Source organism: Trachypithecus francoisi, unplaced genomic scaffold, assembly GCF_009764315.1.
Source record: "Trachypithecus francoisi isolate TF-2019V2 unplaced genomic scaffold, Tfra_2.0 Lachesis_group2, whole genome shotgun sequence".
Lineage (NCBI taxonomy): Eukaryota > Metazoa > Chordata > Mammalia > Primates > Cercopithecidae > Trachypithecus > Trachypithecus francoisi.
Window position 1 is genome coordinate 165,454,594 of NW_022681465.1, and position 19,071 is coordinate 165,473,664.

Here is a 19,071-nt window from a genome sequence, read left to right on the forward strand (position 1 = left end):
GAAGGGTGAGGGGGCAAGGAATAAAAGACTGCAAATACACTGCTTGGGCAATGGGTGCACCAAAATCATACAAATCACCACTAAAGAACTTACTCATGTAACCAAATACTGCCTGTACCCTAAGAACCTATGGAAAAATAAAAAATAAAAAAAGATAAAGGAATACTAGGAAAAAAATTAATAAACATTTCTATAACCTCTTAAATCTCCTATAGACAACATACTGTTAAATATTATTTTTAAAATGTAATTGGCAAATATTTGTCTTGGGATTGATGAGTTTAATCCACTTACATTTATTTTACTATCATGTTGGTATTAATTCTACCACCTTTTTTCTTTCTTTTTTTCTTTTTTCTGAGATAGAGTCTCAGTCTGGGCCGGGCGCGGTGGCTCAAGCCTGTAATCCCAGCACTTTGGGAGGCCGAGACGGGCGGATCACGAGGTCAGGAGATCAAGACCATCCTGGCTAATATGGTGAAACCCCGTCTCTACTAAACAATACAAAAAACTAGCCGGGCGCGGTGGCGGGCGCCTGTAGTCCCAGCTACTCGGGATGCTGAGGCAGGAAAATGGCGTGAACCCAGGAGGCGGAGCTTGCAGTGAGCTGAGATCTGGCCACAGCACTTCAGCCTGGGCGGCAGAGCGAGACTCCGTCTCAAAAAAAAAAAAAAAAAAAAAAGAGTCTCAGTCTGTTTCCCAGGCTGGAGTGCAATGGTACAATCGGCTCACTGCAACCTCCGCCTCCCGGATTCCAGTGATTCTTCTGCCTCAGCCTCCCAAGTAGCTGGGATCACAGGCAGCCGCCACCACACCCTGCTGATTTTTGTATTTTTAGTAGAGACGGGGTTTCACCACGTTAGCCAGGCTGGTCTCGAACCCTTGACTTCAAGTGATCCTCCCGTCTTGGTCTCCCAAATTGCTGGGATTACAAGCGTGAGCCACCGCGCCCCGCCCACTACCACCTTTTTTCATGTCTCATATTTTGCCTGTGATCTCATATTCTCCTGGGGATTTTGACTACCTTGGCTAGTGATGAGTATTCACGGTGAGAAGAGCTGAATCCCTGATGGATCAGCAGGGAGGGCGGGGCACACACCGAGGGTGGGAGATCCTCTGGTGTTGCCGTTTGAACTCAGCCACTCCCCATTTGCCACAGGTTAGCATGTGACCCTGCCCTCAGGGAACCTCGACATACCTCCATCCTGGCGGAAGTTCCATCTCCCAGAATCGCAGTCAGCTCGCCTTCGAAGACGAGAAGGCTGGGGAAGAGGAAATTCCGTGAGGCTGGCAGATCTGCCTGCACATATTTTGTATGCACCTACCCGAGTGTGCGTGGAATGCAACCCTAATCTTACCCCGCTGCCCGGGAGCCACTGGGCTGCTGTTGCTATCTGTTGTTTTCTGGGGTGTGATGCCTCCACGGAGAAGCATTTCACAGGAGGGAGACGAGGACGCTGCTCTCTGCCCATACCGTCCCCTGGCTGTGGTGTCCTGTTCTCCACCCGCACCTTCTGTAGACCCCGTGTTCCCTCTTTTGTTTTGTTTGGTTTTTTTCCCTCAGACTCACCAACCATTATCTCACTTATTCAGCGTTTGCACGAGTGACTGGGGAAGGGGACCAAAAGTCAGGGTAAGTTTGCCATACTATCTGCCATCAGCACTTCTCCAAAAGTCCTTCTTGGAATCCTGCAGTTGCTATGGGGACAGGCCATGGGAAAGAGACCAATAACCTTGGCTCTGGTGCCTCAGCCCCATTCAGCCAGTTTCTCTCTGCTTTATAGAGTGGGGATCTGGGCTAGATTTCACTGGGAGGAAAAGGATTGCGCTCTTGAAAATGATAATGTTGAAATTTGTTACGTCCTTTTTTATTCTAAAATTCTAGGTAGCCTCATCTGGCTCCCTGGTTCATGGGAACTCTGTGTTTACCAAAAGGCAGTGAAGTGCTTGGTAGGAAAAAGCCTGCACCGCAAGGGTCTGTCTTACATAAAAATGACACCCACACAGCTCTCCTGGCTCTCATCCCTTCCCCAGTGCCAGAAAGGAGGCAGCCTTGACTTTCACCCAGCTGCAAATAAGTAACGCTCAGTAGACATCTGAACTGTGTTTTACTCTCAGATACGGCTTAAAGACTGCTGATGTTAGGAATTTTTGTTAAGTCAGTCTTGAGATTTGTGAGAGAGAATGTCTGGAAGCCACCATGAGGGCAGCTCTGCAGAACACCGGTCCCAGTGCAGCCGGTGCCAGGGAGGCCAGGCAGGCGGCAAGAAGGCCTGCGGTGGGGATGTCCCCAGCAAAGGGTCGGCTACATTACTTTTACAATGTAAGAACTGGAACTGTGTTTTCCTGGCCGTTAAACAGTACACTCAGACAGGCTTTTGGGCACATGGCAATTAACTTCGCTAATGTATAAAATGTCACTGGGTTTTCTCCATCATTGACCTTCTTTGTCACTCCCCCGTCTGGTAACTGCAGGGATGAAACTTTGTTAGATACCTCTGGTCTGGCAGCTGAGGGTGCCCACGGCTCAGCCATGTCCATAAGATGCCACATAGTAGGTGCCCTGCTCACTCAAGGCTTGCCTCTATAAGGACGTCTCAGCCACTAGGGCCCCAGAGAGGCCAGGCTGAGCTGGCCCAGAGATGGAGACGAGATAAGGAGAGTCTAGGGAAGCCATCTAAGTCTCTCTCATCTGGGTATTGGTGGCTCTATTCCAGAGTCTGTGTGAGGGCCCAGGACTCCATCCTCGTGGGCAACATCTTACAGCACAATTAGCAGTCCTGAGTTAGGAGGTCTGCTATGTGAGGAGAGATTCCCCAAAGGCATGCACCATTCTGGACAGTACGCCAGGGTCACGGGGCAGCTCTGGCCGGGTCAACCTTTGCAGCTCCACAGACTCTTGGCATTAGGAGGAAAAGGAAAAAAATCTAACATTTGTTAGTAAATCTGCTTCATCTCAGATGAGAAGGACTAAGAATCAGTCTCAGCCATGGTCTGCAAAAGACAAGGGACTTCAGTTTTCTTGTTTTCGGTTTTTTTTTTTTTTTTTTTAAGACAGGATCTTGCTCTGTTGCCCAGGCTGGAGTGCAGTGGTGAGATCACAGCTCACTGCAGCCTCAACCTCCTGGGCTCAGGTGATCCTCCTACCTCAGCCTCCCGAGTAGCTGGGACTACAGGTGTATAACACCAGGCTTGACTAATTTTGTGTGTATATGTGTGTAGAGAGTGGGTTTTGCCATGTTGCTCAGGTTGGTCTCAAAGTGGAGATCTCACCACTGCACACCAGCAGTACATCAAGACTCTGTCTCAAGCATAAAATAAAAGAAAATTAAAAATGTACTGTGTACTTGAAAGTTGCTTTAAAAAGTAGATGTTAAATGTTTTCACCACAAGAAAGCTAGCTTGATGTAATCATTTCACAATGTATACACAGGTCAAAACATCACATTTCACATCATAAATACATCTAATTTTTGTCCGTTATACCTCAATAAAGTGAATGGGAGAAAAAAGAATATTATGTGACATACACCACATATGCAAATATTATCTTTAGTATATTCTGAAGAGTAAAATTGTATTACAAACTAAAAAAAAAAGTCATGCTATAATGCTATGTCTGGGGATTCACTTTAAAATAATCCAGTGGATGACAGAGTAGAGTGTGGAAGTATGGATGAAATAAGATTGGCCATATGTAGGTAATTGTTGAATTCCGGTGATAAGTATATGGTGTTCATTATACTACTCTCCAGTTTCACATAGGCTTAGGTTTTCCATTTGTGAAGTTACTTGTATTAAAAAAAAAGAGAGAGAGAGTTGGGCACCACTGCCTGATACACGTTCTCTCTAAAATAACTCGCTGCTCTGCAGGGACAGGGAGCTGAGCAGAGTGGAGCCTGTAGCTCACAGGCTGTAGGCTCAAGGTTGGTCATTTTACATGGAGATGTTAAGTATATGAAGTCAAACATGATCAGAGTAGTACAGTAAGGCAGTGGGCTGACTGTGCAGTAACTGTAGGGAGGGGAAGGGAAGCAGAGGTCAGAGAAGAGGCCTCATGCTCAGTGCCAAGAATGATGCTTTTGGTCACGGACAGAAGGGCTTCAGAGCATCCCGTTAAAAAAGAAAAACTCACATCCTGCTGAGATTGGAGGGTGCCGATGAGGCTGTCACCCATCTGACAGTGCTACAGTGACGGAGGCATCCCACCACACTCTAGGAAACAAAAAGAAGACAAATGTCAACAAGATCCTCTGAAGCCTCCATTCTGCTATTATCAAGTGTGCGTGTGCACATGGCTTAGTTTGAGGCAGGGGATGCAGGTTCCGTGATGAGAGGGATGATTCTCATTAGTTTGTTCTCGAGGCTCTCTTTGTGCACCACAAGGTTAATACAGGAAATATGAAAGGCGCTCAGACTGCCAGGAGCAGCTGCTTGTGGGCAGGTCAGCCCTGAGTAAAGCTTCCCCAGGTCCACACCATGACTGTCCTGCCAATTGTTCATAGCACCCAAGCATCAACTTCACTCTGGTGGCTGATGGGGGCCACTAGGAGGGCACATGCTCTGCAATCCATCCCAACGTGGGACATGGAGGGTGGACCCTGTGTCACAGGGCGGAGCAGAGTCCTTTGCCACCCAAACGACGAAAAAGGAGAAAAGCTTGTGAAACAAAGCCCTCCGTGGCCCAGGTGAAGAAAAACATCTAGACAGATGAGCAAAACGTGGTTCCTCTCCTAGCGGAAAACTTATCATTTTAAAAGGTTATTCTGACCCAGAAAATAACCCTCTTGCCCTCCCCCGCCCCCACCCCACATACATACATCATGCATGCATACACACTGAAAAACTCCTGTGGCACAGACAGTCACACACAGCATTAGAAGAATCCTGGGCCAGGTCAACTCTGTTGTCAGTATCAGCAAGTCTCTAAGTGAGCCCTCTGAAACCCCATGATCCCCTCTCTTCCCTCTCCCACACCCCTGATGACAGCTCCTTGTGGCTAAGTTCAGCGCCACGTAAAGAAGTGCCTGCAACAAGCTTGCTTGAGGAGGAAAAACAAGGCGGCAGGTGTCAGAAGCAAGTCACCCCCGGGAGAAGTTGGGGAGAAGTGGCCACATGCCCCTCTGGGGTCAGGATTAGAGCTAAGAAAAAGACTCATTTGTCTCTACAACTCCCCAGTAGCTCTTCTGAACATAAGAGGGGTCACAAGCCGAGACAGGGCCAGTTTGTTATGAAAGAAATCAACGGAGGGCAGGCAGCACACATGCTCACATTCCCTGCCTCTCCCATCTCTTCTTGGAACTGAGTGAGCCCCTTCAAACAGCAACCTTCTGGAATCCTGTCAGTTTCCTCGTTTTCCCCAGAGACAGTATCCGCGCACTAACTTATTTCCCAACTGTAACCATCCAAAATCAGGCCAGGCGCGGTGGCTCACGCCTGTCATCCCAGCACTTTGCGAGGCCGAGGCAGGCGGATCACTTCAGGTCAGAGTTCAAGGCTAGCCTGGCCAACATGGTGAAACCCCCTCTCTACTGAAAATACAAACTAGCCAGGCATGGTGGCATGCACCTGTAATCCCGGGATTACAGGAGGCTGAGGCAGGAGAATCTCTTGAACCCAGGAGGTGAAGGTTGCAGTGAGCTGAGATCATGCCACTGCACTCCAGCCTGGGCAAGAGTGAGACTCTGTCTCAAACAAAACAAAACAAAAAAGTCATTTGCATCAGGTACTCCATTTCCTACAGAGTCTGCCGAAGAGCGCACACAGAAAAACAAATTGCCTAAGAGCAAGGTGCCCTGGAGTCCACTGTTAAGGGGCTGATCTCATTACCGTAGTTTAGGATTCGGGTGCCAAGGATGACAAAAGGAATCGCCTTCCTTTATTTCATAATTCAGTGTTTCCCAACCTTCCACTGTGCATTTTGGGAAAGAGTTGCCAAAACCCCATAGTTATTTCTCCCAGCAACCTGGGTGGGGAAGGGAGGAAAGTCAACTCGGGCTGGGTCACATGTTGCTCTGGCATGCCAGAGGCTTTGTCCGCTGGGGATACTTCAGTCCCCTTTCCCAGCTGAGGCCTTAAACTATTTGTTTAAATGAAAATCTGAAATAAAACTACAGCTATCATCAAGAACAGGCAGGAGATCCTGTCATCTTAGTTCCATGGATCAAGCAGAGGGTCAGTGTTCAGTGTTTGTGCAGAGCACAGGCGTGATTTTCCAGCAGCAGAGGACAGCCCTGTGCAGCCCTGTGAGCTGGGGAAGGTGGACAGAAGTTGGCCAACTGGCAGGAGCCAGAAGATTTTCTTCATGTTTGGGTCTCAATGGAAAACTCAGAAGTGACTGCCAAACATGTTCCGGGAATCTTCTCCACTTTCCAGTGAGCGCTGAGCACACGGGGCACCTCCACAGTCACAGTCATCTTCGGTTTTTAACAACAGGGGTCAGGCCGGGCGCGGTGGCTCAAGCCTGTAATCCTAGCACTTTGGGAGGCCGAGACGGGCGGATCACGAGGTCAGGAGATCGAGACCATCCTGACTAACACGGTGAAACCCCGTCTCTACTAAAAACTACAAAAAACTAGCCGGGCGAGGTGGCGGCGCCTGTAGTCCCAGCTACTCGGGAGGCTGAGGCAGGAGAATGGCGTGAACCCGGGAGGCGGAGCTTGCAGTGAGCTGAGATCCGGCCACAGCACTCCAGCCTGGGTGACAGCGCGAGACTCCGTCTCAAAAAAAAAAAATAAATAAAAAAAAAAAAATAAAAAACAACAGGGGCAAAGGTTCCAATGTGACCGATCTGTCTCAAGTACTGACAGTATTCACAAATGCCTCCTTCCTGCCAGAAATGCAGAGGGACCCAACAGGCACCCGGCACCTCCACACGGTGGAGACAAGCCACTGACTGAGTGTTTAAAGCAAAAAGAAGGGAAATCAAAGCATTGAAAAATGATTTGGAACAAACAAGCACGATGGAGGCTACTTCGGGGGAAAGCTGACGTTTGTCTAAAATGGAAAAATCCAAATGCACTTTCCAAAGCATCAAGCTGGGAATAGTCATTGTCCCTCATATAATATTCAATTTTCAAAAGGAAAAAAAGCAGATGTTGCCATTTATTTAACTTAGGTGTTGCTTTTACTTGTCCAAACCAGGTATATGGTGGAAGAGGACGTGAATTATGATTCCCTCGGGTGGGGATCTCTCTTTGAAAGCACTAGGCCCTCAAACTCTAAATTAACCAGGCACTCCCACGTTCTATCCCAAACCCCATCAGAGCAGGGAGAGCCAAGTCTCAGGGAACTTCAGGGGAACCCGGAATTCCACGCAGTTGGCTGAGCGATGTTCTCGGCACACATCAGCATGCCGTTTCCACGAAAGCACTCTGGACTGACCTGGACTCTTGAGTTTGGGTGCCTGTAAGTACCCAGGACCACTCAGGGAGACCAGGGAAACAGACTGAGGCTGCAGGACTGTGGCCCCTCTTCCCCCACTGTTCTATCTGAAATCAAGTTCTGGCTGGAGTCTGGACGAATTCTTCCAAGGTCAGAGCAAAATGGCCTATCAGGACCACCAGCTATATCCCTTAGCTCATGCTCTGATTGATGATGGCCAGTTTTTAATAAGCTCAAATCGTCCTAATGGGAAGTCAAATAATTAATTTGGACCTCTCCCTTAACATCCACAACCCTGAAGCTGTTGTCATGACTGCAAAGGTGAGAACTTCACCTTTGAAACTCAGCCTCCTACCAGACAATTCTTTCCTAAGGACCATTTCCCGTAAGAGACCAGTGCTCCTGAAGCCTGCTGTGTGGTGCCTTCCTTTTATAATAGCACTTGACCACAGTTGTGGCTCTGCACATCTGTGTGAATATTGGATTGATGCACCTGCCACCCCAACCAGGGTCAGGCGGAGATTTCTTTTCACTCACCATTGTGTTGCCAGAGCACAGCATGGCACTTAAGAAGTCATTTCTAAATGTTTGTTGTGCGCCAGGCCCAGTGGCTCACGCCTGGAATCCCAGCACTTCGGGAGGCCAAGGTGGGCGGGTCACCTGAGGTCAGGAGTTAGAGACCAGCCTGGCCAATATGGTGAAACTCCATCTCTACTAAAAATACAAAAATTAGCTGGGCATGGGGCCGCACACCTGTAATCCCAGCTACTTGGGAGGCTGAGGCAGGAGAATCACTTGAACCTAGAAGGCAGAGATTGCACTGCACTCTAGCCTGGGCGACGGTGAGACTCTGTCTCAAAAAAAAAAACAAAAAAAAAGTTTAATTAATATTACTATTTATTAATACAATGAGTAAAATGTGGTGTTTCCAGTATTCTCAATGGCCTTCCTTGTTTAACCACTCAGTTGACTAAACCCAGGAAAAATGTGAATTCTGACTGGCACTATTTTTGCTGGTAGACTTACAGAAACCAGCAATAATTAACAGCCCTGCCATTCTACAACAGGAGAGCCTCACCTGACTTCCCATCTTAATTCCCCTGATCAAAAAAATTTAAGTTAATCAGTTTTGAATTCCTATTTCTTTACAACCTACTATATTGGTATGACCGTCTTACATGGTCTCATTTATTCCACCATCTACTCTTTGTAATAGGATCTTTAGTTCCAATTCACAGATAAGGAAACTGAGATGCAGGAATGTTAGCTTTTTTAGGCTCACATCACTAAGTGACGGCAACTTAGTGTCATTAACTACTTCTCTTATCAGGCGTTTTCCATTCACAGAACTAGTTCAAAGGCAAAAACAATGCGCTGTTTATTCTTTCTACATGAAGTCTCTCTATGCAGAAGGTCCATCTATGTGGGAACGTACACATTTGGGACATAACCCATGACTATAATTGAATTCTCTATCATTAAAAAATCATTTATTTTATCTCCTTTCCAATCAAAGCTAAATCACCAGTTCCAATAATTCCTGTTATTCACAGCCTCCCCACCCTCCCCACACCAAGATAACTTGGATGTACTTGCATACCCTCTGGGTTGTTTTCAGCACTTCCTAGACACAGTAACACATTGCATCACTGGGGTCCAAACTGCTTTCACCTACTTGCTGTGGGGTGTGTTAGCTTACCGAATGGTGACTAGCCCCCCAGAGGAGACTTTTAAATCAGAACACTTCCCTCCCATCCTGATGTCAGGGAAAGTGCATCCTCCAACAGCCAGTTTAGGAAAGGTCGACCAGGGCTGTGGCTTTCTGCCTTATCTGAGAGTTTACGATGCAATAGTGGGAGGAAGGCAGGTTGAGCAAGAGCTGGAGCTGTGGAAAATGGAATCTTTTTCCTGCTGCTAAGTCCATCTTCATACGCTGAGAGGTGCAAATCAGCTAATATACAAGAAAGCATTTTCCAAACCTCACCATGAAAACAGTATTTATTACATTTGCCATTAATTTGAAGAACATTAGAAACAACAGAGATTTTAAATAGCGATTTGGGGATTATCCGACAGTTGGAATTGTTCCCATTCATTTCGACAATGAATAGCACCGTTTTCATTAGTAAACTGGCTATGTAAATTATTTTCTGACAGCTGCCTGGGATAGCAGAATAGGCATAGTCATCAAGGATAATAGAACTGTGATCAGACTGAGTTCCTCAAGAAAAGAACTGGCTGTCGTCTCATCTTGGTATTCTTGATGCCTTGCTCGGCAGTGCCTGGCAAAACTAAATCTCCCAGTGAATGGTTGGTGAAGGAATGAACAAGTGAATAAATGACAACCTGTAGGCCTGTTATCCCATCTACAAAACAAGGGCAATACCAATAAGGCAGTATTGTGAGCTGTAAGGTAACGTGTGATGTGACAACTCAGGCAGAGTGAACATTCAATACATGTTTGCCCCCTTTCCTTCCACCCGCTTCCTCTTGATGGGTCTTATGTTGCTTTTCTGCCCTCCTATGTGAAAGTGTCCCATATGTCAGAGACCAGCACGGGCCGGTGTGTACTCTTCACATGTCAGAGCAGCACTGCGTTTCCAGACCCTGCCCCTGTTGGTTTCTCCCAGTGTTCCCCAGCTGTAAGGTCCGGTAAGGGCCCAGCTTCAGGTCCCCTCTGGGATTTCTGGTATAAGGTCAGCCTGAGTGACCCAGTGCATTCACCTCCAGCACGCACGGCCTTCTTTCTCCAGGGAAGGCCACCACCTAGTAGGATTGTGATAATACGCATTACTTTTCCTGGTAATGAAATGCAGCATGTCTCGGGGTGGAACCCAGGCCCACTATTTCTTTTATGACACAGTATGAATGTTTTCAGCTCTTGATTTTTTTTTTTTTTTTTTTGCAGAGTTCAAATTTCGTAACAATTTTCCTCTTAGCAAGACAAAAATTTTTTAAAGAGAAATGATCTGATTCAGTAGCCGGGAAAACAGTTCCTGTGAAAATTCTATGATCCCAGAAAGAGCTTGGGTTGAGTCCCTTCCTGGCGTCTGCTGGTTGGAAGAGGCAGCGTTAACAAGGGAGTGAAAGCTGGCAGTGAAGAGGAAGGCTGGGTCATGACCCCAGTCCTGGGAAGAGAATGAACTAGCTGCCAGGGTCATAGTCACACTGCTTGCTAAAGGGCAGGGTGAGAGGAAGGCTCCTTGGCCTAAATGTGGACAATGGAGAGAAAATCAGAAGAGAAAAACAAGTGATCTGGGACTGTTTGTGAAACTAGATAAAAAACAGGTCATCTGAAGATCACTCTCAACCACTGCGTTAGGAAGCCGGAGAAACACATTCAGCCGCCAGACATTTGTGTCCCTCTGGTCACAGTGGACACTTTAGCACTTGTGGCTAAACTTAAGTCGTGGGACACAGGACTAGAGAAGGGGCTGTGGAAACATCCGCATGTATTCAACAGACCAAACCAGACAATTTGAGAGTCATTATCCAGACTGAGTCACAAAACACTGAAGAAAGCTTCGCACTAGCAGAGGGACCTCCACCCTATCACAGTGACACAGTGAGGTCTGCCCCCAAAGACAGATCCATGCAGAAAACCAGCAGATGCTGCAGTGGGAGGATTAGGGCCACCAGCTGGAAGCCAAGTGGGTCACAAGATAAGTCTTAAAAGGCAAGTGGGAATTTATTTTTCATCAAAAAAAAAAAAAAATCAACACTAGTATTTAAGAAAATGACATATAAATGCAGAGAAATCTTCCGGTTTCACAGACTGCAGCTCATTTGGAGTAATACACAGCCAAAGTAAGTATTTAAAAACCCAAAATGGAACAGAAGCGGCATTTCTCTAAAAGCAAACTTGGCTGGCATTTAAACTGAGAATTCCAATTCAGATTGGTGGAGGAAGCACTCACATCATAAATCTGGGTGAATATGTGTTTTATTGTTATTAAGTAATTAAGCTACTGAGCAGGCTGTCTCCCTAAATTGAGAGGTGTATTTTTTCTCTGGAGAAATGTCAGGAGAGCACAGGATTTACGTGCTGTTAAAAGTAAAAGAAAATGCATTATTGTGGAAGTGAGGGGTAGGAGGTAGGCAGTGAGGGGATTCTACATGGGACCCAGAGTGTAGATCCGCTGCATGGCTCCAGGGCAAACTGGTTACCGATCTGCCTCTAAGATTGTTCTCTGTCCTCACTCTGACCCTCCAGGACAGCAAAGCAGCATCCACTGTTCCCTGTTAATTCCTCTTCCCATTCAATACTGTTAATGTGAAGCTCTCTCCCTGAGAACTTGAAATATGACTTCTGTGAGTTTTGCATGTATTTTGCCACGTATTTTCCTCATTTTCATCAATCTAGCTCTGAATGTCCCCTCCAGTAAGGCAGCCAAATAGAAGAAACACGAAATTCTAAAAACTACCTCCTTCAGTACCTTTTTTTCCATGGAATTTTTTTTCCCCCTAATTTGGTAGACAGGGAAGGACAGTCAGTCCCAACTTCAGAATTCTGGGTTTTCCTGTATAAACACCGCAGATCCAACAACCTTGCTTCAGGGACTCAAAAGTCTGAGCCCCAAGAAACATTCCCCTCTGGCGGCACCTCCTAAGATTCCATGTTGTTACTTCATGCAATGGAATTAAAAAGAAACAATCTGCATTTTGTTTAGAAGCCAATGATCCAGAAGGTATGGATTATTTAAAGAGTCTGTTCAATTTCTCTCATTTTATCATGTGTTTTGGCAAGAAGGGGCATCCAAATAAATGTCTTTGTAATTTAGGATATGATGAAAAGGATGCTGGGTAAGATTGAAACTCAGGAGGAATATGATTTAGAATAATCCTATCTCTTAAAAATATACACAGACACAGACACACTCATGTATGATAGCAGATTAAAATGACATGGACAACCCCTCCTCCCATGACAAGATTGAGAAAATGGAACGAAATTTTTGTTTTAATAGAGCCAAGCTTTAAAGAAAGAACAAGAAATGTCCAGGTGCCACAAAGAACTCAAAATCTGGAATATAAGCCTTAAGGGCTGGTAGTTGGGAATAGGAAACGGCTTTGGGTCCTTGCAAGGGAGTGAACCTAGAAACCCAGAAGTGAGATTGTTGAACAAAGCACAGAACCTTACATTGCTCCCTGCAGCCCCACACTACCAGAATACTGCCTGTCTGCCTAGAGCAAAGACAAACTGCCGGCGGGCTAGGGGCGCGGCGCTTTTCGGCAGGGTGAGGAAGCTACGAGAAGAACAGAAGAACCATGCATGTCAGTGTCACAGTAGATTTGTATTACCATGAGGTGCGAAAGTGACCCAAAAATGGTCCTGGGACTCTGGCACAGGAAACTCCCAAATTCCTCTGCAGCAATACCATCAAAACCCTGGGACACAGATCACTCACAAAACAGCCCTTGCTAGAGATGTGTTCACAACCCTAAAAATTCCATGAGGAAGCCAACTATCATTGGGAGAGTCAACGGACACAGCTAACAGAAAAACTGGCATTCCCCAAAACTCAGGAAAATAGAACTGAAACTATAAAATAAATATGGTTAAAATGATTCATAAAATAATATAAAAACTATAATAAAAAAGTATGAAAAAGATAAATTTGAGAAAGAATCAGACAACTTCGGAAACAAAAATAAAGTCTAAAAAGCTCAATGACTGAAATAAACAGAGGAGACAGGGCTGAGAACAGAATCAGTGAGATAAATACAAAGGAGTTAACTGAGAATATAGCATGGAGAAACCTAAAATATATGAAACAGGACAGGTTCAACATAGGTATAAAAGAAACCCCAGAAGAAAAGAATAGACAGTGGGGATGAAATAATACTCAACAAAATAAGAACATCCAAAATTTTCTTAACGAAGAACACAGAGACGAGACCTGAACAAAGGGAATAAAAATAAATTCGTATCTAGGCGTGGCAGTGGGCGCCTATAATCCCAGCTACTCAGGAGGCTGAGGCAGGAGAATCGCTTGAACCCGGGAGACGGAGGTTGCGGTCAGCCAAGATTGCGCCGTTGCACTCCAGCCTGGGCAACAAGAGCGAGACTCTGTCTCAAAAGAAAAAAACAAATAAATAAATAAAATAAAATAAATCCATACCTCAACAGTGGTGAAAAACACTGAGGACAAAACAAGGGGAAAATGTGAATCATGCCTGTTATCAAATAGTTAAATAATCCAAAAATGTGTATATATGCTGCATGCCTAACGTCAATTTCATGCAGAGATGCTGATTTTAATATACGGAATGGCAGCGTGCCCTCTGGCTCGCTCATGTTCTGCGGGAATGGGCTTAGGTGCAGCTCAATTTCAGAAAACCTCAATTTAGTCCAAAGTTTGTCAGTCTAAACAGACTCAGGAATCTACTTACTACTGCCACACATCCAGGAGCACTAAACTATGTTGAGCCCTGCAATTGTACTCTCAATTTCTGAAGCATACACACTATTCTACTATGTTACAACTGCCAATTTTTCTTAATGCCCAAATTAATTAAAGTGTTGGCTTTTATAACCTCATTTATCCAGCAATAAAAGCACCTAGAATGTATTTTGATGACAAGAACCCCATCTTGTGGCAAAATGTTTCACAGCTGAGTTTGGCTGTGTACTGTATTCCCATTCTCACTCTGAAGATAAATCTGCGTTGAGAAGTTATCATTTTATCTGCTTTACCAGACAGAATTTCTAACCCAGCATTTATCTTGTGTCTGTGACGGCACCAAAGTATGCAGTAAATCTGTGCAGCACAGTAATTCTGGGGCTTTGTGAGTTATTTTCAAGTGAAAGCTGGTCGTCTTTGTGCAGCTTACTGCAGGAATATTTTAAGAGAAAAACAAACACTGACTAGGGTTAGCTTCTGAAATATAATCTGCCCATTCTAGGAAGGGTTCAAGTATCTGCACTTCCTGTAAGATGAATTCACTTAACTAAAGCAATCAAAACAAAACCTCCCCAAATCCACACAAAATGACACTACAATGAGCACCATACATAATAAAGCTACTGCACACACAGCACACTTGTATTTCATAGCATTCATGTTATTCCTCGAAAAGGTGGTTTTTAATCAATTTCTCTGCCCTTCCTATTTTAAAAGACAGAATTATATTCTAAAATATTCTCCCCATTTTTTCTTTTACTAGGAATGTCCAGCATGGAAAACCATAACAAAATGCTCTCTAAGACTACAAAAACATTACCTGGACGTGGTGGTGTGTGCCTATAGTCCCAGCTACTTGGGAGGCAGAGCCCAGGAGAGGCCAAGGCTGCAGTGAGCTAAGACCATGCCACTGCACTACAGTCTGGGCAACAGAGTGAGACTCTGTCTTTAAAAAAAAAAAAACAAGGAATGTCTTCCTCAATATTTTCTACTGTCCCTATTTGGTTTTCCTGAAGAAATTTTAAAAGGCCTTATTGTTAATAAGCTAAAAAAATGTAATAAAGCATTGAGCATGATATCTGACTCAAAAACATTAGTTATGATTACTGCTTTTATTATTGTTGTTACTGACAATTAAATACAGAAAGACCCCCAAAATAGCTTATCTTCCTCAACGGGCAAAGACTTAAAGAAAAATCCAGTTTAAACAAGTCAAATTATATTTTTATCAAAAGCAAAACTGAAACAATACTTTTCTCCCCTCAAAATCTGTTTTTAAAGGGTTAAAAAGGACAGTACATCAATATTAAAAGAGCTTTTTTTATTTGTTAATGTCACATAAGAAATTTAAGCAAGTTACACTATCTTAAAAAACACAGTGGATGCATTTTAATAGAGAAACCCCTCCCTCCGTCCACCTCCCTCCCCCACCCCCCTCATGAATTAAGAATCTAAGAGAAGAAGTAACCATAAAACCAAGTTTTGCGGAATCCATCATCCAGAGTGCTTAGGTTAATATTGCCTTCTTACAAAATTCCTATTTAAAAAAAAAATTGTAACCTTGATTGCTTATTACAAAAAGATTCGGTACAAAAGTTCAGTATATTGAAAAATGCGTCCCCCTCCCTCACAGCACCGTTTTATATATAGCAGAGAATAATGAAGAGCAGATTGCTGGTCTAGATGGAGCAATCTTCAAATTACACTGAGACTCACAGTGGTTTATTCACCCTCCCCTCCTCATCAGAACTTAAAAAAAAAAAGAAAAAACACACGTACAAAAAAAGTCAAAAAATGTGAGGAACCCCTTCCAAACAGTACACAGTTATTAAGTTCAGTGTCAATAATTCACATCTTGCAACAAACTGTACGGACATGATTTCTTTTACAAAACTTTCAGTGTCAAAAAGGAAATTAAGGCCATCAGATTTGCAGCTTAAAAATTCACATAAAGGAAATATAAAAATATTCTGTGCTTCTGAGAAGGCTCTGCACTGTATACAGGTAAGGATTACCATACTTCTTTAGTTTGAGGAAGACAGTTGATGAGCATTTTACATAATTGCACAGCTTCTATTGGATGCTCTTGGGGTTCCCTGATGAGGAAAACAGAAGGAAAAATAAATACTAAAGAAACAGATGACAGTATTTTAAAATAAGACAAAAACTTTTAACTGCAGGGATGCTACAAAACCAAATAAGGGCCCTTTATCATCTCTCATCTTTTCTAACCTTTTTTTTCTTTTTGTTTGTTTGTTTGTTTGAGACACAGTCTCACTCTGTTACCCAGGCTGGAGTGCAGTGGTGCGATCTTGGCTCATTGCAACCTCCACATCCTGGGTTCAAGCGATTCTCCTGCCTCAGCCTCCTGAGCAGCTGGGACTACAGGTGTGCATCACCACCACACCCAGCTAATTTTTATAATTTTAGTAGAGGCGAGGTTTCACCATGTTAGCCAAATTGGTCTTGAACTCCTGGCCTCAAGTGATCCACCTGCCCTTGGCCTCCCAAAGTGCTGGGATTACAGGCAGGAGCCACTGTGTCTGGCCTCTAATCTTCTTTTTGGACTTCTTTCTAGAACACCCACCGCCCACCCCCCAACAAATTCCAGAACAGTAATTGTCAATTCTGGCTACACATTCAGATCCTGAGGAGTTTAACAAAAAATTCTGATCTAGGTCCCTTGATCAATCAAATGAGAATTTCTCATTTTACTGGGAAAGGGTAGCTATCTATATATAATTTTAAAGTAATTCTAATATGCAGTTCAATTTGAAAACCACTGTTCAATAACTTCCTTTGATAACTTAAGAAACAGGAGATCAGTGGATCTCACATCGCAGACTATGGCTTGCTTGATCCTGAACTTACACACCCCAAGCCATCTGCAGTGGATTTGTTCTCCAAGGTGAAGTCAACGTGGCGCCTCTATCCATTTCTTTATCACTCATTAATTTCGTACAACCTCACAATATGACTTGTGACTCACCACTGATTGAACTAAAACTAGTTTTTCGAAGGTCACCAAAATACTTCTAATCAATTCAAAACGCGATTGGATTCATTCTCAAATATGAAGTTCAAACACCTGTTCTGCCCTTCCATCTTCCCTCTTATGAACCTTGATATCATTATTTTCTGTGATCACACAAACTAAAAACCTCATATATCTTTATTTTTTTTCTTCTCTCACCCTCAAGTTTAGTCACTAAGCCTTGATAAATCTCCATTGTGTATTCCCTCAGTGCCTCTGAAATCTCCCCTCCGTAGTTAGTCCCTCTGATTCAGCTTGGCCAGTGGTATTTTAAAATGCAGTCTTCATTTCTCCTTTATTCCAAATGGTACAGAAGCTACATCCCTAAGCATTCCAGACTATGCCAGTTTAATCCCAATCTTTCAACTTCATTTATCTCTCACAAAACCCTACAAAATAACTGAATGAACGGATACACTTGGTGCATTAAGTCTTTTTTTTTTTTTTTTTTTGAGGTAGAGTCTTGCTCTGTAGCCCAGGCTGGAGTGCAGTGGCGCGATCTCGGCTCACTGCAAGCTCCGCCTCCCAGGTTCATGCCATTCTCCTGCCTCAGCCTCCGGAGTAGCTGGGACTACAGGCGCCCGCCACCGTGCCCGGTTAACTTTTTGTATTTTTAGTAGAGACGGGGTTTCGCCGTAGTCTCAATCTCCTGACCTCGTGATCCGCCCGCCTCGGCCTCCCAAAGTGCTGGGATTACAGGCATTGAGCCACCACCCGGCCGCGTTAAGTCTTTACACATCCTCTGTAGTGAGTTAAAGATCACCATGAGGCCGGGCGCGGTGGCTCAAGCCTGTAATCCCAGCACTTTGGGAGGCCGAGACGGGCGGATCACGAGGTCAGGAGATCGAGACCATCCTGGCTAACACGGTGAAACCCCGTCTCTACTAAAAAAATACAAAAAATTAGCCGGGCGAGATGGCGGGCGCCTGTAGTCCCAGCTACTCGGGAGGCTGAGGCGAGAGAATGGCGTAAACCCGGGAGGCGGAGCTTGCAGTGAGCCGAGATCCGGCCACTGCACTCCAGCCTGGGCCACAGAGCGAGACTCCGTCTCAAAAAAAAAAAAAAAAAAAAAAAGATCACCATGAATTCTTTGCCATTCCTCCCACCAACAGGGGGAGACTATTTACCCCCACTTTGAATCTGGACTGGCCTTGTAACTTTGACTAAGAAAATGTTGTAGAAGGGACAGAGGGCCCAACCTTTAAGAAACCCAGTACTCTCTTGAGATCGAGACTGTCATGGCCAACATGGTGAAACCCCGTCGCTACTAAAATATAAAAAATTAGCCAGGCGTGGTGGCACATGCTTGTAATCCCAGCAACTTGGGAGACTGAGGCAGGGGTATCTCTAGAACCTGGGAGGCGGAGGTTGCAGTGAGCTGAGATTGTGCCACTGCACTCCAGCCTGGCAACAGAGCAAGACTCTGTCTCAAAAAAAAAAAGAAAGCTGGTACTCTCCACTTACTCTGTTAGACAACTGCCATGCTGTAAAGAAGCTTTGGCTGAACTCTTAAATCGTAGAAATCCACACAGAAAGAGACCTAAAAGATATTCCAGCCCAGGTCAGCCTCTGAGCTGAACGTACCCTGCTTGATTGAGTTCAGTGCGCAGCATGTGGAACAGAAACACTGCCCAGCTGAGCCCAGTCAAACCACAGAATTATGGGAAGTAAGAAATCAACTGTTTTAAGCCACTAAGCTTTAGAGTGGTCTGTTAGTGAAGCGACAGATAATTCCAACATCCTCACAACACCATCATCTGCCTTCTCTCCAATACTCAAATAATTACCCATCCTTCAAATCAGTGGACGAGCATCACCTCCCAGAGTTCTTCTCAACTACTCTGCTGGCCTGGAGCACCTCCTCTAGCATCTGACATGCTATAACTCATGCTGAGCCACTTGTCTGGCGCTGTGAGTTCTCTCTTACATAATTATTTTACTTCTAGTAATTATGATGTTTCCTATTTAAGCACAGAAAATGGAACTTGTGCTTGTTTCTTGTAAGCTAAGTGCAATGCATATGTTTTAAAATATTCCTCCTAAACGTATGAGAAGGTATCTACGTAAAAAATTCATGCTACTGCCGGGCGCAGTGGCTCAAGCCTGTAATCCCAGCACTTTGGGAGGCCGAGACGGGCGGATCACGAGGTCAGGAGATCGAGACCATCCTGGCTAACACGGTGAAACCCGGTCTCTACTAAAAAATACAAAAAACTAGCCGGGCGAGGTGGCGGCGCCTGTAGTTCCAGC

At 44.7% G+C, this 19,071-nt stretch overlaps 1 protein-coding gene across 1 annotated transcript in view; it reads right to left on the minus strand.

The window, feature by feature from the left end:
- Positions 1-15,087: 15,087 nt before the first annotated feature.
- LMNB1 (lamin B1) overlaps positions 15,088-19,071 on the minus strand; it is a 61,942-nt gene continuing 57,958 nt past the window's right edge. The window contains exon 11 of the mRNA XM_033181381.1: positions 15,088-15,883. Within this exon, the coding sequence (XP_033037272.1) occupies positions 15,842-15,883 (42 nt within the window). The 3' untranslated portion in view covers positions 15,088-15,841. The remainder of the gene's footprint in view (positions 15,884-19,071) is intronic.